Genomic DNA, 21,689 nt, shown 5'->3' with positions numbered 1-21,689 from the left:
AACCAAGTAAGTGGATCTTGTTTGGATCCTGACTGCAACTTACCAGTTGTCAGAAGATGTTTCTGAGACAACCAGGGAATGCAGACAGACATGGAGGTCAGTTATGAGAAATCATTTTCCGTTTACTTAGGTGTGATCAGGAAAAGCCCTTATCTGTTAGAGATACTTAGAAGTATCTGAGGAATGAAATTAAATCATGTCTAAGATTTGCTTTAAAATACTCAGGAAAGGGGTGGGGAATCACGAAGAGACTGGCAAAGTGTCGCTGGCGAGCACATGGGGACTCATTATACTAATCTATTATTGTGTATGTCTAAAATTACATTTATAAAAAGTTAAAACAAAATCAGAAAGCAGGGACACAATAAAGACCAAAGCCCAAGACTGCAAAACACCAAATCTATATTTACATCCACATATAATAACATAACTTTAAGCTGAAATATATCATAAATAAAACAAGTAATGTCTACGGTTTGACAACTTAAGTATCAACAATTAAAATAAATCAAACTGGAATGAAATAAATACATAAACAAAACTCCAACAGATTGTACCTCTATGATATGTACTGTTGTCTCCAAGAAAAAAAAACACACAAAACCAGTAGTATCCCAATAGTTAATACTGATGGACCAAAAAAAAAAAAAAAACATATTTTGGAATACAAGGGCTGTGGAAAGAAAAAAAAACTGATATTTTTATGCACTCAGAAATGTGGTTAAAAAGGAGAAATCTGAAAGCCTCCCGAAATTTCAGCATAACACGAATTGACTTGTTTTCAAATAGATTTGGTGATTTTTTTTTTTAAATACAGATTTAACTTTCAGCCCTCTATCATCATGTATCCCGTTTTAAGATTTATATTTATCATCACAGCAAGCTTTCTGTAACACTCATTGGATTAGGTAAGGATCAGGTCAATCATCTTGCAAATGTGTTAATCTTCAAAAGTAGGCTATAAAAGTGCAAAACTATGAAAACAAAAATCTAGATTATGTACATATGGCTCAGCTTGTGAACAGGAAGAAAGGTAAATAGTGTACACTTTCCTGATACAAAGCACTTCATGATGCCAGCAGACTGATCTCAAACCAGGTCTCCCTTTTCACCTGGGAGTTAAGACTTTTCTATCGAGTAGGTGTCATGTTGCATAATGAAAACAAACAAAAAAACATCAGGATTCTTTGAGGACATTACCCTTGCTCTAATGGAGAAGGGCAGGGCAAGAAAAATTAACAGTGCAAATTTATTTTTGAAACAGTTTTGTTAATGAAGTATTTTGTGGTCGCTAAACCCAGGTACTGCAGAATACACTCAGCCATGGACGGCGGATTAAGAGAACAGAAGTTTAAAACATCTAGTAAGCCAGCTGGTGGCTAGCCTCTCATTAAAACCCAAATTGCATGTACACTGAGAAAAACGCCGCTGCTTCAAAACAACCAAAAATGGGAAGACAACTGAGGTCTCAAAACAGATCACCTCTCCCCTGAGTACCAGAAAACTTGGCCAGCACACACTCCTGCAAAATCCATGTGTCTGTAATTAACCTCAGTGTGTCCACAGTTAACCCAAATGCCAGACACACCAAGACTTCCAAATGCAAACCTAAAATTTACCCCGAAACTTTCATTTCTTTTAAAATTGTTTCCAATATACATATAATTCACATGTACAATTTAGTGTTTATATTTTCATATATGAATTTAGGCAAATGCCAGAAAAACCCAGGAACTGTCCAACAAAAATGATAAATTTGATAGAAAACAAATTTAAGTAACTCCACATACGATTTGGTATGCTTATTCAATGTGTGGCTGGCTTACAGAGGAAATGTTTCCCTGTAGATACACACACTTAAAAATCCCACAAACCATGCCATTCCCTCAGAAAAGGACTGTGGATCTGCGTCTTTCTCAGATGACATACTGAAATTTGCAGTAAAAGGGCACCAAATTCAGAATGGCTGATCTCCATACATGCAGCACATATTCATAGTGGGTCAATGTTTCTGTTAACAATTCTGTTAAGACAACAGACTGTGGAGGATTTAACATAATACAAATCATTGAGAAATTCTTTTTTAAAAAACATACATTTTAAATGAAAGAGGACAAGTAGCAGAAACATGCTCAAAGTGATGAGCAACATTAGAGAAAAGAATACACACAGTTTTAAACAAGCAGGTTTACAACATATATTTACAGTTTTACCTGAGGTGCAAGCGTTATATACTTTCTCCCCATCCCACCCCCCAGCCCAAATGATTTCTTTTCAGCAGCGCTCAAGTATGCAAAAAAACTCCACTTCTTATTTGGTCAATTCTAAAAAAAATATTATTCAGGGCAAAATAGAGATGTCCGGTCTCCATTTGTGTACAACCCAACTGTTCCAACTATAGTTTTTATTGCTATTTGGTACAAAAGTTAACAGAACAACTTTACAAAACCGTAGTGTTCTTTATATGTTATATGTACAGTACAATCACAGCTTATTTCAGTAGCTTTCACCATCTGCTTTTTCAAAAGATGAACTAATTCAATTTCACGGAGAGTACACATTTATATCCATCAAGACCTAAGGAGGGGTGGGGGGGAAAGGTTTAAAAATGATTAGGATAAAACTAAGTACAGTTTACAAAAACCTTAAAAAAGAAAAAAAAAGTATAATAAATAAATAGAGCTAAAGGGATCTAGAAATGCAATGGGTTCCATTTAAGCTTAAATTTTGTGACCAAAGTCTCGGGAGTCTAAATAAATAAAAGCTGCACTAATATTTAGGGGGTGCTAATATATACTTAACAGTGATTTAATGAAGATGAGTTAACCAAGAACCAGAATTTGTATCTGACACAGTTGCCAAAGGCAACTGCCACCTATAAGAAACTCTGGAAGTTTATACCCTATGAAAGGGAAAATCATGGCACAGAGTGTAACAGTATTTGTTCAGCCAACACCTATCAAGTTGTATGGCTGAAATTCCCAGCGATGGGCCAGCCACTGAATGAAGGAGACTCCTCCTCAGCTTAGCTTGGAGTGGAAGCCCGATGCACAGGTAAGATGGGCACAAACGGGTAAGAACCACAGCTCAGACGGAACACAAACAGGGAAGCCCCAGTTCCCGGCAAACATTCTGCAGAGATGATATGTGAGCTGGTCCTGAAGTCTCAGAACGAGGTTGTTTGGCAAAGAGGGTGCAGGAAGGATGTTCCCGGGAAGAGAGAAATGCAAGCAGAGTAGCCCAGAGGCTGCAGGAAGAGGCCGAGCTGGGTAAACAGGACGGTTCCCACCTGCTGTTACATGCAGTGCAAACAATCTGTTGCTTACAACCTATAAATTTGCTGTTTTCATGTTTTAAGGCAGAGTGTATCTAATCTCATTCCTGTGATGACACCAGTCTCACACCACTGGCATCACCTGAGCGGGAGAGAAGGATGTAGAGCCGCAGAGGCTGACGGGCCCCATGTGTCCCAGTGAAAGCAGAAGGAGAAATTCTGCCCTGGTCCGTAAGTCTTTATCTCTGTACCTAGATCTAGCAGGCACTCAGTCAAAAGTCTGCTCCATGGGGATATGGTGGTGGTTTGACAGGACAAGAGTTATCTGGGAGGGAACTACATCAGTCCATGAGCCCCAATCTTTCCACTCAATTTATTGTTAAAAGCGTCCTAGTGTGACTCTCACACAGACATCATGCCCTCTGCCCAAACTTGGAAGTAACTAAACTAACACGTGTACAGCTCCAAGAACACTGAGGCTTTGGGGTAGCTACCGTTAGATACATTTGCCATGTGAACCAACAAGTCGAAATAAACCTACTTGCTCTGTCCCACTCCCCACCCCCAACAGATAAGGATTTATAAAGGCTTTGAACAAGCTCTTAAACTGGAGGGTTGGGGCACAGGCCTTGGACCGTGCAGACCTACAACCAAAAGTAGGCAGAGTAAGGCGCTGGGCAAGTTACATAATCCAAGTCTCAGTCTCCACATCTGTAAAGTGGGCACAGGACCTCCTAACCCAGGGATCAGCAAACTTTTTCTGTAAAGGGCCAGACAGTTAATATTCTCAGCTTTGCAGGCCATGAAGTCCCTGTCACAACTACCCACCTCTGCTGCTGTGGCACCAAGCAGTCACAGACAATATGTAAAGGAATGGATGTGGCTGTGTGCCAATAAAACTTTATTGACAAAAACAGGTGGCGGGCAGTTGGCTAACCCCTGACCTGATGCTGTAAGAAGGATTAAATGAGCTGATGGCGATAAAACACTTCACTCAACGCCTGGCATGAAACAAATGCTTAGTAACTTCCAGTTGCTATTGTTGTTTTTACCATTATCATCGCCGCTGATATGCAGAGACCGGGAGGACTCTGTTTTAAGACACTTCAAAAGTCAAATTCAAAGTAGTTTTACTTTTTATTATTATACTGGATAAGCTAGATGGTTTATTTTCAATTAAGTAAAATCAATACATTATATGTGCTCACCTTTCATCCCCAAAATAGGAAATCAAGTTTTTTTGTCATTTGGTCGATAATGTGCGTTCCCAATAAAATTCTCATAGTTCCTCTTCTGTAGCATGCTGCTAGATAAGTGTTGATAGGACACAGGCCTTTTTCCTGATTGAAAAAAAAAGCATAAAAGGGCATTTAGAATTAAGTTCAACAGCTAGGTAAGATGTGTGTGGGATGTTAGAAGTCAATTTTCAAAATTCCTAACTGATAATGTGACCAGAACACATAAGATGCATACATGTTATAAAGTTACTTACAAGGTGAAATGTGTTTAAATGCCATGAGGACATTTCTTAGCACAGAATTTTAAGTCACTAAAGCTACAATTATCTAAGTGCTAGGTGGTCATTAGTAAAAATTAAAAAGCTAAGAGGAAACAGCAACATAAGGATTTTAAACCTTTGTGTATCATGAACAAAACTGTGTGGAGGAGGAGGGAAAAAAAGACTGATTTACTTGCAACACAGAGCCTTTTCTCTTCAAGTAAAGACACAGTTATGACTCATGTCCATTTTAAGTGCCAAGGAGGGGGAAAAAAAGGGACGCTTCTAATCAAAAGGCAGCAAAAATGATCTCTTCATCAGAATTTTTATAAAAGTCACTGGACTGTATGAAAGCAATTGTTTTTTAATTTGCTGTCCCTACCAGATCAACTGGCATCAAGCCATCCTTGTTGACAGAGCATTGTCACCACACAGAATCTTTAATTTGAAATAAATACAACCTGAGAGGTTCAAAATGGATTTGTCCCTTTGGGGCGGACAAACCTGCAGAGTTTATATCCGACTAAAGAAGGCATGTTGGTTTCATCACGTTTTCCAAGGGGGACAGGTCCCCACGACACTCTGATCTACTTTTTTGCAGGCACAGGTATGTGTCAGACACCTCTATGAAACTGTCATGGGTTAGCAAGGGCATTAAAGACACCAAAGTATCTATCAGCGTCATGGACAATATGGGGAAAAACTGTGCTTTTTACAATTCACTTAAATATTTAACAAAGGCTAAAGAAGGCAGTACAGTTCTGTAAGTCTGAACATCAAGCTGTTCAAAAGATGGTTTAACCAGCAGTTCTTAGCCTTCTGCTCTGGTGGATCAAGGACCCTCATGGGTATTTACTGAGCACCCCTGGCACCGCCCTGTGCCGGGCACCTGACAGGGTTACATATCAAAGTTACATAAAACGCATTTTCTGCCCTGAGTGAGTTCACAGTCTAGTAGGGGTGGTGAGACCTGGACAGAAGTACCCCACCTCCGGGCTCCCACCTCCCAGGCTGGGCTGGGCTGGGCTGGGCTGGAGCGCTGGACGCAACACACACGCACAAAGGAGAAAACTAGACCACGATGAAGTCAGGTGAGCGGGCGTAAATGACACCTGACATCAGACTCCTGGGTCCTCAAGCGCTTTCCACCATCCTCCCAACCAGGGAGAAAATTAAATTAAAAGAGCGAAATGAAACACTGGGGAATAAGCTTTCGTCCTGCAGGGCTGAGCTTGGGGGCCCCGAACCACTGCCCTGTCTCGGAACGTCTCGCCCTCCCGGAAGCCCCCACCTCCAGGACACCCACCTTCCAGCGCCGACCCGGCCGCAGGGGCCGCGGGGCCGCAGGGGAACAGAGCTCCGGCCGCAGCGAAGGGCTTCTGCGCGGGCAGCACGGCCGCGTCCGCCTCACCGGTGGCCAAGAAGCGGGGCCGTGCAGGCAGCGCGGTGGGCGGCGGGCACGCGCACTCGGGGGGCAGCAGCGACGTGAGGCCACGCACCACATGGAACTTGGGGAGGTCGAAGGGCCGCCGGTAGTGGGGGCCGGGTTGGTCCCCGTCGAGGGCCGGGGCCCCGACCCTCGCCCGTTTGGGGAGCGGCTCGTCCGGCTCGGCGCCGCGGCCGCAGAAGTAGTCCCGGGCCGGCGGCGCCCAGAGGCCGTCATTCCTGGGGGTGTGGTCGTTATAGCCATTGAGGGCGGCGCCCGAGGCGGACTGGGCCGGGGCCCCGGCAGGAGGCTGAGGCTTGGGCTTGGGCTCCAGCCGCTTGGCTTTATCCGCGGCTGGGGCCGGGGCCGGGGTTGCGCTGGCTTTGGCGAACATCTCGGAAGGCGGCTGCCGGGCCGCGGCCCCCGGCCCCCCGAGGCTCTGCGGCGACCGGTGGGACTTCAGGTTGCTGGGGGCTAAAGTGCTGGAGTCGATCCCTGAAGTCAGAGGGGCTTTGCCGGGCCCCGGGGGGGTGGGCTTCGCTTTCTCGGACGGCACGGGTCTGGGCTGCGCTGGGAAGGCGGGCCTGGGCTTGGGCTTGTAGGGATTCGACAGGGGAGGCACATCTTTCCCCAGTAAAGCTGGGGGGCATCCGGTCCGTCGACTTCGAAGCAGAGACTTGTTCCGACAGTTCTTGTGGCTGTCTGGGTTGTACTTATGCTCTAGTCTCTGGTGCATCGTTAGAACCTCTGGATAAAATGTCTTGAAGGTGCAGAACGGGCAGGTGGTACTCGTGGTCACACTTTTACCCAAAGAAGCTGCCGGGCAGCAGTGGGAAGCCCCGAGGGATAAGTTTAAGGGCTTTTCCTGACAGTCGGCATCGACCTCCGCTTTCTTCTCTCTGTGGCCGACCTGGACGTGATGGGCCGCCCGGCCGTCTGGGTGAGGGGCCACGTCCACTTCTGTTCTGCAAGTGAGGTTGTGTGCCTGAGGTTCAACTGCTGATCTCTTTTTTAACACGTCCAAATAAGCAGAGGCAGGATTTTTGCTCAGTTTATCGGCACTGTCATCAGCTGCGTTTTTACTGAAATCCTGAGTATCTTTGTGTACTGCTAAGAGGACAGCACTGCCCAGAATGTTCTGAAAGGCAGGGGCCATCCCCTTCAGTTGCTTTGAAGATGGGCTGCCTTTAACATCTTTGGCACCATCAGAACATCTTTTCAGATTTTTGGTTTGCGCACTGTCAGCGGTTAGAAGTGCATCTTCCGTCTCCTGGTTTTTCCCCTCGTTCCTGACTTCAGCAGCAGCATCAGTCTGCTTGTCCTTGTGATGTCTCTCCAGGTGATACCGCAGAGAGGTCTTCTGGGCTGCAGCATAGTCACAAAATTCACATTTGTATGGTTTTTCACCTAAAACAAGAAATGTCACTCTATTACAGAAGTTTATGAAAGGCATCGAAACAAATAAGACAGAGAAAATGGGGTCCTTTCCTTTTCCCTTCTTGTCTATTAATCTTCACATCCAGGATCTGTCATGAGTTGTTTGCTTCATCACCCTTTCTACCCCAAATATTTGAAAACGTGAACACGTCTTTAATTTAAAAAATTTAAAAGCACACTTTAAAATTATCTCATTTAATCTTCGTAACAGCCCTACGGGAGTGAATATTATCCCACTTCTACAGCTAAGAAAATGGGAGCGCAGAAGAGTTAAGTAATTTGCCTAAGGTTGTACGCCAGTGAGCAGAAGAGATGCAAATTCAAGTCCACACAGCCTCCTAAACCATTATGTTACAGCTGCTTCTACAGCCTAAAGAAAAGATTACTGGGAATTCCCTGGCGGTCCAGTGGTTAGGACTTCGCGCTTTCACCGCCGAGGCCGCATGTTCAATCCCTGGTCGGGGAACTAAGATCCCACAAGACGTGTGGCACGGCCCCCCCAAAATTAATTAATTAAAATAAACTTAAAAATAAATTAATGATTGTTAAATATATTCATTGCATTCTAAATCATAAAAATTAATGCGAAAGAGCTGTGGCATTAAAAAATGTTAAAGAGGTTTTAATGAGAGTTAGGATAAAGGAGAAATTAACTTCACAACAAGAACAGTTCAAGTTACAATGACACTAAAGGAATCAAAATGACAGCTACAATCAACAGACTACACATATATCCTTAAGCTAGTCCAAGGATCTAGCAGAATATCTGAATAACACAACAAGATGTGGCACATATATACAATGGAATATTACTCAGCCATAAAAAGAAATGAAATTGAGCTATTTGTAATGAGGTGGATGGACCTAGAGTCTGTCATACAGAGTGAAGTAAGTCAGAAAGAGAAAGACAAATACTCTATGCTGACACATATATATGGAATTTAAGAAAAAAAAATGTCATGAAGAACATAGGAGTAAGACAGGAATACAGGCACAGACCTACTAGAGAATGGACTTGAGGATATGGGGAGGGGGAAGGGTAAGCTGTGACAAAGTGAAAGAGCGGCACGGACATATATACACTACCAAACGTAAGGTAGATAGCTAGTGGGAAGCAGCCGCATAGCACAGGGAGATCAGCTCGGTGCTTTGTGACCGCCTGGAGGGGTGGGATAGGGAGGGTGGGAGGGAGACGCAAAAGGGAGGGGATATGGGAACATATGTATATGTATAACTGATTAAATTTGTTATAAAGCAAAAAATAAAAAAAAATAAAAAAATCAGACACAGAACTACATCATAATCCTCTGAACTAATACATGCTGTAAACAAATATAAGAAGTTCCTTACCTGTATGTGTTCTGAGATGAATATTGAGGTAATAATTTGAACGGAAAAACTTTCCACAATAACTACATTCTCTTGAGGATGTAAGATGCTTTATTTTTCCTCCATCATCATTTTTATCTTAAAACAGAAACAAAAATAATTCATGTAAGAAGATGGCTCAAGTATGTGAACAGGGCGAGCTGACTCTTAAAGATTCTTGATAGAAGCATTTTTGGAAAGTATAAAATAATTTTTATATGAGGTATTGGCTAAAAACATGCCAAATGTTGCTTTGAGGTTGCCTGCAGTATTAAAGCACGTGTGCATCAGATTTTTTTCTGAGCACAGCAGAGTTCACTGTTAAAGATTCAGTTCTTCATCTACCTCGATCACAGGACCATTTAATAGACTGAAACCAACGGGCAGCTGTCCGCTCTCCCAACAAGTCTGAGACACGCAGAACCTGGCAAACTCAAGCTGGACCTGCACACAGGCTGGAATAACCAGCTTCTTCAGAATAAATAATTTGGAAAACCAAGCCAATACAAATCACTGACTTTCCCAACCACCAGAGGAAAAACTTTTTATCTTAAGCTTAAGCAAGTTACCACTAGAGGGCAGTGAGCACAACTTAATCTTTACAGAAAATAAAAAAGCTTGGCCCTGGGCAAACACCTAGGAAAGTTTGTCAAAATTCAGCAACGTTTTTGGAAAGCAGGTTGTATTATCCACAAGCACTCACACGGGCAAAATGTACCTGACAACTCAAAATCTGTCCCCAAATGACACGGGGTTGAACTTTAAACTTCACTCTCTGCGGCCTGATCAGGACAGGGGAGTAAAGGAAGGTCCTGGGGGGGCCACTAATGAGAGGAGGACAGAGCAGCCCTCCCAGACAGTCGTGCTGCAGTTAAAGTACCGGCTCGCCATATATGGGCGTAAGTTCTAGATGAACCTCCTCTTATATTATTAAATTATGTCATATTACATACATCACAATATGACTACAACATAAGTCGGGTCATCTCTTTAAATTTAGCATAACTTGTCCTTTTGCCTTGAAAAACTGTAATTCCCTACTAAATGGCCTCTTCCTGGCTCCTTCCACGTTCCGCAGTCTAGATTATAGATTTCACTGATTTTAAAAAGCAACTTATAAGTAAACCACGGTGAGCCTCCAGGTACAATAAAGACAGGACTATATAGGGAATTCCTTGGCGGTCCAGTGGTTAGGACTCCACATTTTTCACTGCCGAGGGCCCAGGTTCAATCCCTAGTCGGGGAACAAGGCACGGCCAAAAAAAAAAAGACAGGACTATAAAATCTCTGTCACCCCTAAACTTCCCTGAAGACAATGTAGCCACCTCTAAACCTCCGGACACTCTAAGACAGCAGAGACAACCCTTGATCTAAAAAGGTGTCATGAAGACTTTTAAAAATAATTTACATGAACTATTATTAAAGCTATTTAAAGCTTAAAGTTGAAAACAATAAAGATAAATTATTTACTCTGCTCTTTGATCTCAAAAGTAAATCTAAAGAAAGCCAGGCTGATAGTACATAACAATAAAATAAATCTAGACTAGAAGACCACATCATAATATTAATTCATGAAAGTCCATTCCCTAATGTGGAATGCCCAGCTCTCTGACAATCACACCCAACTCTGTAGCTGGGCTTGCACCTCACTGCAATTTCATACTTCCAGCTATGTGCCAGGATTTACGGTATGTTGCATCATATCCCCAACGTTATGAAACGCCTTTATTCTAACACAAAGGGCATGAAACGTCCACATCTACCTGGTTCCTGCTCCTTCGGCACCACCTGTGATTTTGCTGTGCTGCCCTTTAAAGGACTTTTTATAAATAGGCAGTTGAAATCATCCTTGGGAGGTGGAAGACAAGGGTCAATGAACCAATTTTGTAAACAGGGAAATCAGGGCAAAGAAAGGTTAAGCAACACGAAATGGGTCCCAGAACAAGGCAGTGGGAGAACCAGACTCAACGCAAGTCCTGGCGCTCCCGACTCTCACGGGCTATTCTATCTGCCTGCCGACTGGGCCCAAGCTTTCCACCCAGTTCCGCCCACACCACCTACTGGCAGGATGTGACCGGCTAGCTCATTTCTTTCAGGGCACTGGGACATCTATCTCACAGGCTTCATTATCTCCCCATTACTGCAGGCCCACGAACAGCACTGCCACTAAGAGGAATCACTTAGAAAACTGGAGGGCTGGTTTAAAGTCACGTTTATGATGTCATTAAGACACCATAATGCGTTTTCTAGATTTCTGAAAAATGAAGATTATAAGCATGCTAAGTGCTAGGTTTCCTGTCTCCCCGGAAACTCTAAACATGCTAAACATTTGATATGAAAACTGCTGCTCTCACATCCATCCTGTGATCAGAAAAAGAACTGGGCACCGGCTTCAGAGAAGATGTATTATCTGGTCACATTCACCCTGGATCTCACACACGGGGTTCTTAGAGACATCAACACACAGTCAAGTTACAATGCAAGAGGCCAGCATATGTTTAAACCCAAGACCAGTCTGTAAATGATACCGTTTCTCTAAGACTAATTCATGTTCTCATCATTCCTGTGCTGATTATGCAGGGGTTTATTCAGTGTTCTCCAGCAGCAGAATCCTCTGTTCAAACAAAATATTATTAAATGGATAGAGAAGCTGTGGTTTACGTGAAGACGGGCACAACCTGAACCACAGGTGGAGTCCTCTGCCCTAGATGACGCCCACTGGGACTCAAGAGATAGGTCAACAGGCCCTCAGCGATGGCTTCCGTTTCCCATAAATGCCATCACTACCTTAAAATTTTGACTGAGCAAGTGAGATCTTTAAATCATCTTTGGTGTGTTCACATTCTCTTTACTTTACAAATTGTTTCAGTGAATGAGCTGACTGTGAATGAATACTTGCCCCCAGACACAAAGGACAGGGGACCAGGCAGCACCAAATGGCCTAATACTCTTTCTCTGGTTGACAACCATTCCCAGTACTGATCTGTGCCCACAGATATCCGTTTGGAATAAACGTGTGAAAGCTGGCCCTTGATAGAAAGGGAAGTGCACTGCATATAAGGATAACTTGTTTTTATAGATTAAGACCAGAAATGCTGGGAAACTGTAAGGGAAGGCCAGCATCTCTCAACCCTGACACTACTGGCACGGGGGGGGCCTGCCCTGTGCCTGGGAGGATGTGTAGCGCATCCCAGGCCTCCACTCACCGGGTGCCAGTGGCACACACACCAACACAGTGGTGACGACCAACACTGTCTCCAAACAGTGCCAGATGTCCACTGGGGGCAAAATCGCCCCAGCGAAGCAGCACCGATGCACGAGGTAAAATCACGTGTGTCCTGGGACTTCCCTGGTGGCACAGTGGTTAAGAATCCACCTTCCAGTGCAGGGCGCACAGGTCCGAGCCCCGGTCCAGGAAGATCCCACATGCCATGGAGCAGCTAAGCCCGCGAACTACAACTACTGAGCCTGCACTCTAGAGCCCGTGAGCCACAACTACTGAGCCCGCACGCCTAGAGCCCATGCTCCACAACAAGAGAAGCCACCATGATGAGAAGCCAGCGCACTGCAACCAAGAGTAGCCTCCTCTCGCCCAACTAAAGAAAGCCCCAACACAGCCAAAAATAAATTAATTAATTAATTTAAAAGTAAAGATTGGTTTAAAAAAAAATAAAATAATGTGTGTCTCTTGTTAGCAAAGTATGAAATCACATCACTTTTAGAACAGGAAGAAACCTCAATAAGCCTTTTTAACTCCACCCTATTGTTACAGAAATGAGAAAGTGAAGGCCCCGAGAGGCTAAGGGACTTACAACAGTGGGATGACACCAGAAACAGCCAGGACTCAAACCCACCTCCCCACCCTGATAACCAGCTAGTGTCCTCTGGCACCGAGCAGAGGAGGGGCAGTGCACCACCCAGCAGCTTACCCAGGTGGAGCCCTTCTGGAAGCCCATCCTCGGACCCGTCTTCAGAGCCACCTTCTCGATCGATGGCTCCATTGTCCTCCAGGGTGGGGGGCAGGTCCAGAGAGCAGGTCCTCGGCTGCCTGCCGTCCACTGACATGGGCAGCGACTCGGCTTCGGCCCTGCGGTCCTTCTTGTGCACCCGGGAGTGCAGGACCAGCTGGTGGTAGGTTCTGAAGGCTTTGCCACACTCGGAGCAATGTGTCGGCTTCTCTTTGTTACTGGCTAACTTGGGGTCTGCGTCCACAGAAGGCACTTCACCGGTGGGGTGTCTGGGCTTCTCCTTATCTTGTGAGAGACCTGGACAACCGCTTTTACTTGTCTTGGACTTTCCGGAACCTTCGGGATGGCTTTTATTCGCGTTCCAAATTTCCCCCAGCTCTTCTTTGTCTGAACAGGACTCATCGTTGTCAGTGCTCCCCTCCTGGCCCGGCTGCTCCTTCACCTCTCGGCACACGGCGACCTTCCCTTTGGTGGCCAGCTGCCAGGCTTGGTAGGTGGTGAACGGGTCCAGCTGAGGTATCCATTTGGCCGGCTTCTTCGCGATCTCAGGGTGAGACCTGGGTCTTAGGTTTAAGAACTGCAGCAACTCTTCCCCCGGAGACAGCATTCCCTCCTGCTGCGTGTCTGTCTGTGAGCTGCGGGTACCGGAAGCAGTGTCTTTGGTGTGCATCTTCCTGTGATCAATGAGACTTTCTTTATTTGGAAACAGAAAGCCACAAACCATGCAGATCTTGTAAGGAGATGAGACGCTCTCAGCCGCGTGTTCCTGCACCACCTCGTTGATGGTCGCCGGGCTCTCCAGGCCTGGCTGCGGTCTGCTCTTGGCCCCCGATTTGCCAGTGTGCGTTCGCATGTGATTCTTCAGAAACCAGGGCTCCTTGAATCTTCTGCCACACACATTACACCCGTAAGTGAAAGAGTCCTTGTGTTTCTTCATGTGGATCTCAACGTCGAAGGCGACTCGAAACGTCTGCCCACACACTTCACAGCTAAGTTCTTCGTTTTCCTTGCAATTCTTATCCTTTGGAGGTTCTGTTCTCACCTGAACTTTATCAAGAGGACTCAGATACTCCGCTTCAACACGCAAAACGGCGGGCTCACAGAGGATAGGCCGATGTTGCATTAAGACGTGTTTATTGAGGTCTTCCGAATGTGTGAAGGTCTGACTGCAAAACATGCAGTCCAAGGGCATATACCCTTCTATTTGGATTATGTTTTTCTCCTGCGTGGCTCTGAAAGGAACAGCGGTGGTCCCTTTTATTGTCATGGCATCATCGATCTCCATTTGGGTGCCAAGAGAATTGCCAATAACTTCTGGTCCATCCATATACATCAAGAGGGATTGAGTTGGCATGTTTCCTGTCTCTTGAGGATTGTATATAAAATTAGAATCTGGGTGAGGAATCTCTGGAGTTGGAATAAGGCCACTTGTAAAGACTTGTCACTCACACGCCCAGCAGCCCGAGGCTTCAAAACTAGAGCAAGTATGTTATGAAAATTCAAAAGAAAGTGTATATTCCTCTGACTTCTTATCTTCAGAAGTCTCAGGAAGCTCAGTGATAAAAACAATCACTGGATCTTTCCACAAACCAGGCAGACAGACTCCCCAGTGCTTGGATTCAGAGATGAGTCAGCACAAAGCATTAGTCCTCTTTGTCTTCATCAAGTGAGTGATTCAGTTGAGCAAGAAGTCAATTCCAGCAACCTGGAGACAAGGGATTTCCAAAACCTAGAGGAAAAAAAAAATAGAAACGGCTAGCTCCAGTCAGAGAAAAGAGAAGGCTGGCCGGTGACTCACAGTGGTCCTTCCCACGAAGCACAGAATGTACCTAATTCAGCTGCTTCACTTTTAACTAATACAGTGCATCCTGTTAAAGTGCTCGTTAATTAAATCATTAGCATTTTATCCAGTCAGTACCCTTATCAAACTGCCAGAAATTCATGCAGTTAAACTGAAAACCTGGTGTTTTAATGATTTACATCTAAAATGTAAAGTTTCAGGACAGAAACTGTAAATTTCAGCTGAGTAAGTTTTAACTGCCATCAAAATGCACATGTGTATCCTTAAAAACAACCTGTATAAGTAGAGAGACTACAAGAATTGTAAAAAAATAACAATAAAAGCACTTTAGGTAAAATTTCAAAAGCCAGAGTTTCAAACTGTCTTACAGGCAAAACATACAAGAAACACAAATGCCTAAAAGCACACTCAAAGATTACCCATACATAAGTCAACAACATAAGCACAAGAAAATGGGACCCTTTCCTAAAATCCCCATTCAAGAAACACACCTCAGAACCATTGCTCCTCCTGGCCAAGCAGAACCTTGATATTGATGTATTTTGGTTCACTGGATATTCTGGCCCTCATTCCCCTGCCCAAATCCCAGTGTGCTTTTAACAGCGTCAGGCAGGGTAGGGCTTCCTTGTCCAAACAACAAATATACACAAAGCTACTCTGTGAATGTACACATTTAAAATAAAATCCTCAACATAGCTGGTTCAACATGGCTTAGTGTTTCATCAGAAAATAGATCCTCTCATTTCTAATCCACCTTTCACATATGCACTAGCCAGGTAAAAAATGCATGAGATGATTTAACTCTACAGGGTCCAATTTAGAAGCTAATTTTCACTCTTGGAGAAGAATTAACCTCTAAAGCCAACACCCTCCACCTTTACCGCAAGCACAGGAATTGTTTTTAAATAGTCCCAACTCCTTTAACTGAAGTCAGTTAATTCTACCCAAGAAAACAAAAAGACATGCAAACTATTCCCACCACAGTCAACAGTTATATTAAAAAAAAAACACAACTTTCCTCCTCTCCACTTCCTCAAAGAGCAAGGGCCTGTAGGCTCAGAAGAGGAGGAAACATTTCTTCCACTTCTTTACGCTCAGAGAAAGAAAATTCTCATACTCCCTGTTATCTTTAGTTTTGAGTAAACTAGATCTTTAACATTAAGCTTTTCTAAACAAGACTGCAGATCAAAGTTTAGGGTACAGAAAGAATGGACTAAAGTATTTTATCTTAATTTCTTCGTCTTATTGCAATCACAGTGGAGGATAAACACACGGGCTGGCTACCGGCTGCTGGGTACGACAGAACACTCCAGAGACCTGAGTTCCAGTCCTGGCCAAGTCACAATCTTAAAGCTGGCACCACCACGTACCTCACCTTTCTCTGTCTACTTAACGAGGGTGGTTAAATTACAGGACCACTTGCCAGGTTCCAAAACTCTGTGGTCCTGGGGTTAGATCTCCATTTATGGATAGACATACTCAAAAGAATATTTAATGATTATGCTAATCAAGATGCTAAATGATATTTGGATCTGTGATGGATAATTGGGGTTTCTGTGTAGTCATGTACTCATTCAACAACTATTTACTGAGTGCTAATGTCCCAGGTAATGTTTTAACTGAAGAAAGTAACAGCACACACTCTAGAAAAGCAGTTCTCAAACCCAACAACACTGTTTTCACTGGCCAACAGCTGAATGAGAAATAGAAAAACCGCTCAATGAGCTCTACACAAAGCTCTGTGAATTAATTCCAGTTTGAATAAAGATTGTCCTTTATTTGAGGTCCTTTCTACTTTTTGATGCCAAAATACCCTTTTCATAAAACGAAAGAGTGGCAATAGCAGGCTTTTTTTTTTTTTAATGTCCTAATTTGGCAAAATCAAAGTCCCCCAGGTCAGACCTCAACATAATTTTTTTTAATAAGAAATTTGACTAGTCTGTGACATTTTTAAGTTGGGGGAACTCCACTTTTCTATAAATAATCTTTCCCCAAAAGACACCAATCCTAAACTCAGTATCTGGATCAAACATGATGTGGGTACATCCCTATTATTCCCCACGTGGGGTAACAGCATATACTGGAAATTCCTGTCTTAGAAAGACAGTTTAGTTTCAACTCTACCACTGAAATGTTAAATATCTGGGTTAAGTAAGTCATCATCAGCTTCCAACACAAGACCTAAAGGATTGGTAAAGGAGGGTAGTGGGAAAAACCTTAGGAGAAAGAAGAGCTTCAGTTTTGCCCAAGAGGGTGAACAGGAGGGAGGGAAGGATGTCCCAGGCCAGGGAATCTTCGGGTGCAGTCAGCTGGGGAAGAAGACCCTCCCAGGCAAAACCCAAGGACTTCTTCCTCCAGGGAAGCTTCTGGGACAGATTCTGATGGTCATTAACTGTGCCCAGCTGTCCCCAGCACTAGGGTCACAAGCAATCCTTACTATTCTCCCGAAAGATATGAAAACTATGGGCCACTCCTTTAAAGTAAGATCCCATGGGCAGAGACCCTGTCGGCCTGGCTCACTGCTGCCCCCCAGTGCCTAGAAAGGGTCCCTGGCACAGGGTGAGGCTCTCAAGAAACACCACATAATCAGTACAGGTAGAGAATGAGTACGTGTATTTTTGGCCACAGTCACGAACCGTAACTGACTTGATATTAAAATTAACTTGAATGTTCATCAAGACTTCTACATGGCTATCTGTGGCTGCCATCTAATTGCCATTTTCTGCAACGTTAAGAGTATAATAAAAAATGAATCATATATAATCATACCATAAAGTTAACTAGTAGAAGTAAAACTGCATCACTTGGCTTTATAACCACTCTCCTTATTGACCTACCAAACCCAAAATGCAGGGCCTGCTAGGAACATCTCTCTGAGCAAATACCCTCAACTCGACTTAGAAAACTAAATGCAGACAAAACACTTCCTTAAACTATAAATCAATAATTACACTCAAAATCAGTCTGCTCAACAAAAATCAAAAATCTTTATAGAGTGCCTGTAATAACAAAGACTTTAATAATAACAGAACTTAAGGAAACTAGACATTGTAAGCTAATTACTGGTAACAGCAACAGATCACCATTCCAACTGAGGGAAGTGTGCACACACAGGCTCCCCAGCACTTTCGGCATTTCCACCTATGGAGCACACGGACGCCAACAGTACGCCAGTGGCACTGCTGATAAAATGAATTGTCTGTCTCGACAAAGAACTGGAGATGGAGGGGACGGGGTAGGGAAGACGTTATAAACCAACACTTACAGTCTAACTGCTTTTAGTTTGAAGAAAAGTGAGCATTCTGAACACACTAAGCTTATTGAAAGGCGCTCAGCAAAAATGTTTTTCAACGTCTACAACAAGTTTTCTTAACCTTTACTCAGGTTAATGACAGCACTTGACCATCAGCCAGACACACCTAAGGCACCTAAGGCAAGAGGTTATTCAGTATAACCTAATATTTTGAGCGACTACTAGGGTTTAATTTATATTGTGATCACTTAAGTAGATACTTTTTTTAAATTCACCACAACATAAGCTTTGAAAAGAATAGAAACCATACTGCTACAACCACCTGAAATATAAGTCTGGTGTTCTTTAGATCATTTATCTCTTTTTAAAGAAGATATTCATCTGTGAGTAAATTTACTATGAATTCTGCCAATACCTATCGACCTTGAAATTAGCAAATATTGATACTACCCAGTATACAACGCTTAATGAAAAGCACCATAATTTGTGCTTAAGCACAGTGAATTAGAGGTGAATGCCACCTTGCTGACAATGTAACTTGGAAATACTGTTCTTAATGTACAGCTGTACGCAAACTGTCGCCTTTAGAGACCCCACATCCCTACTTCGGCTGAACAGGTTATCTGACATGTCTTGGCATGGAATATTTATTACCATATTATGGAGCAATAAGGTATTCAAGGCCCTCAAAACCTGTCAAAAACACTTAAAAATTCTATTTATAGTCAAGTAATTTGCAGTATTCCTACAAATCTACTCCCCCTACCACCACCCAAGTTACCTAAGCGTCCAAATAAATGATCACTAAAACATTCAGTCTAAACAAACTACTAGTCTCCGGTCAATTCATTTGTATCCTTTAAACTTCAAAATTATCTCCAAGATGTGGTTAGGAAACTGCCGGTTTTTCCATAGGTTTCCCTTCTCTATTTTGCACATACTATTTTTCCCTTAATCTGACAAGTGAAGAGAACTCTACACAGTAATCTACAGTGGCAATCAAAACCTACAACTTTAAATCCTTCAACACTATTGCAAAGAAATCACCAAGGTCACACCCACTGAGCAGATGGCCAACCCAACTTTCCTAACATAGCTGTGGAAAGATGTTTAAAAGTTAAGCGAGAGAGAAAGACTAAAATATTCAAAGTTTACATTCAACATTACAATCTATTCGAAAGCAAAAGATTGTTCAAACGCAAAGCTTGGGAAGATCCGATGGGATAAAGGCTCATTTTCTTGAAATTCTGTGTAGGTGCTCGGTGCTACATGGGATTAGAGACCAAAGTAGGATAAAAATATATTCCTACTAGCATATTTCAGCGTCATGATTAAGAACTCTGCCTGATTCCTCCTAAATTAATTAAGCTCGATAAACCATCTTAATATGAACTTAAAGCACCACATATTAAGTTTTAGTTTCAGTATTATCAATATTAACAGATACTGTGGCCTGTAAACTGGCTTTTAAAAATTCCATCTTGACGTGAAAAAAAGAACTATAAGGGAAATTAACTGTTTTAATTTTTACTTAAGCAAGATTAAGCACTGCTATCGTGAGTTTCTATTATTACCACTTAACCAGTACTACCTTAAGTATTTTGCAAAGATTTTGGACAGGAGTAACTTCAGAGAGATTTCAACGAACTAAAAAAAAAACTACCTGCATTCTTTAACTCTCTACAAAGAAAACACTGCACACACACACACACACACACACGTGTGTGTGTGTATATGTATTTGTATATCTGTGTGTATATACACACAGATATACAAATCACTATAACCATCATATTACCCATTACCCTACACAACTACACCTCTTTTTCCACAGTGCCTAATGGTGAGTGTTCTTAATTATAACCAATTTAACCAACTTCAGATTATATATAAACAAGGGCAATGCCTTTTAAGGCATGAGATCTTTCTTTAGCCACATTTAAATATTCCCCTCCCCATCTCTGTTGAGTAAATACTAAAGCTGTATGTCTGGCTCTTTCAAATCACCTATTTGCTCTCAAAAATAAGAAAAAAAAAGTCTCCCTTCAATTAACACAATCACTGCTCAGTAGACTTATATACTGAACTGAAAAGAACTTACCCACTAATTTAAAAAACACAAAAACACTTCTTCTGGTATAACTGAACTGTTCTGAGGTTATCCTGATTTGTTACAGGTAGGAAATATAAAAACAAGTGTTCTTCCTAATGCTGACTCAGGAACAAAACATATGTGGACTCTCAATTTCCAGTCCATGGAACTGTATTTTAAATTCAGAAGGTTCCTGACACACTAGAAACTAATGAACACCAACACACAGAACATTACACGAACCCATTAAAAAACTGGCAGCTCACGCCAGGGCTGCTCTCCCATAGCAAGTGGAGGACCGCGCAGGCCAAGAGCAACTCTGGTAAGGCTCGAGGACAAAGGCTAAAGAATTAAACTACTTCTCTCGTACAACGTATTCAGCTGTCTTTTCGGGTTTAGTAATTTTATTTCTCAACTTTATCACAAAATTACCAAACTGGCCCCAAATTTCCAGTAACTCAGTTATGTTGTTACCCTGGGCAGGAAGTTATGAGGATGTTCAGAAGGGTCCGTCAACAAATGTTCAAATATAAAGTGTTCTAATGAGCATTCCAACCCGAAGCGTAAATGAGCAACGTGTGGTGGCACCTGGCTGACAGGGGCTGCCCCTCTATTTATTGGGAAGATAGATTTATACAAGAATTGAGCTTACTTATCAATAGCTGCCAATTTTAGGAAAGGATGGTCCCTGTCCTCCCACTTCCTCAAAGTCAGATTTCTATCTGCCCTCATGGTCTCAATTCCCAATCCTTTGCCCTACATACCACTGCAAATTTGCCTAACCATAGTATCAGTCGGAGAAAAATAATCCAGATCACCTTACTGCCAAAAGTCAACATTTCACCAACATTTCAGAAGGTTTTATACTGCCCCCAAATGAGGCCATTCAGCTATGATGATCAAGCTTCCCTCCCACAGATTTAAGAAATTTCCTGCTGTCTTTGTGTAACTCATTCTTTCTTCCACGTGCATTTAAACTAGTCAGCACCCCTCCCCCAAAGATCTCAAGATGAGGCATACAAATCAAGACTCTTCCACTATCATGTCTTTCATTTACATGCTGTAACTAAACTCTTCACTATTTAGAATATTTAATATGATTGGATTCCTCTAATTCCACTTCAGTGGTTGTTCTGTAAATACCTTCCAGGTTTTTTTTTTTTTATTTTGCAGCACACCTCAGCAATTTGAAAACTACTCAGTATATTCCAAATAAAGTCATTTAACTTAAAATCTCCTTACATTTATTTTATTCTACAGGAATGAATACTCATCAGTTTATCCAACTGTCTCACGTGTTTCATTCTTACTGTGTAATTCTTAAGCTTGAAAATACATAGCCATTGTTCAGTTCTTTGACTTCACCTTTCCAATTCATCTATTAAACACACTATTACACAATTAAACTGAAATTAGAAATGAACCATTTAAAACAAGTCATACCCAGCAACCTAGAAAACGCTTACAGGCCATAGTGGCATCTGTGAGCTGGAATGATCTGAATTGACTTTTCTTTTTTTTTTTTTTTTTTTTTTGAGCAAATGGAAACAAAGCTTCATGTAAAACATAAAA

General features: G+C 42.6%; 1 protein-coding gene across 5 annotated transcripts in view; it reads right to left on the bottom strand.

Moving 5' to 3' along the window:
• Positions 1 to 385: 385 nt before the first annotated feature.
• The window catches only part of ZNF217 (zinc finger protein 217), a 39,352-nt gene continuing 18,048 nt past the window's right edge, over positions 386 to 21,689 (bottom strand). For all 5 annotated transcript variants that reach the window (XM_082643379.1, XM_082643380.1, XM_082643378.1 and 2 more), the window contains 5 exons: positions 12,933 to 14,700; positions 8,986 to 9,102; positions 6,079 to 7,605; positions 4,483 to 4,614; positions 386 to 2,577 (listed from right to left, as the gene is read on the bottom strand). In XM_082643379.1, the coding sequence (XP_082499505.1) occupies positions 4,505 to 4,614; positions 6,079 to 7,605; positions 8,986 to 9,102; positions 12,933 to 14,325 (3,147 nt within the window). In that variant the 5' untranslated portion in view covers positions 14,326 to 14,700 and the 3' untranslated portion in view covers positions 386 to 2,577; positions 4,483 to 4,504. The remainder of the gene's footprint in view (positions 2,578 to 4,482; positions 4,615 to 6,078; positions 7,606 to 8,985; positions 9,103 to 12,932; positions 14,701 to 21,689) is intronic.

This window comes from Mesoplodon mirus (genome assembly GCF_964341445.2).
Source record: "Mesoplodon mirus genome assembly, chromosome: 15".
Classification (NCBI taxonomy): Eukaryota; Metazoa; Chordata; class Mammalia; order Artiodactyla; family Ziphiidae; genus Mesoplodon; species Mesoplodon mirus.
This window is presented reverse-complemented; position numbering and strand designations above follow the sequence as displayed.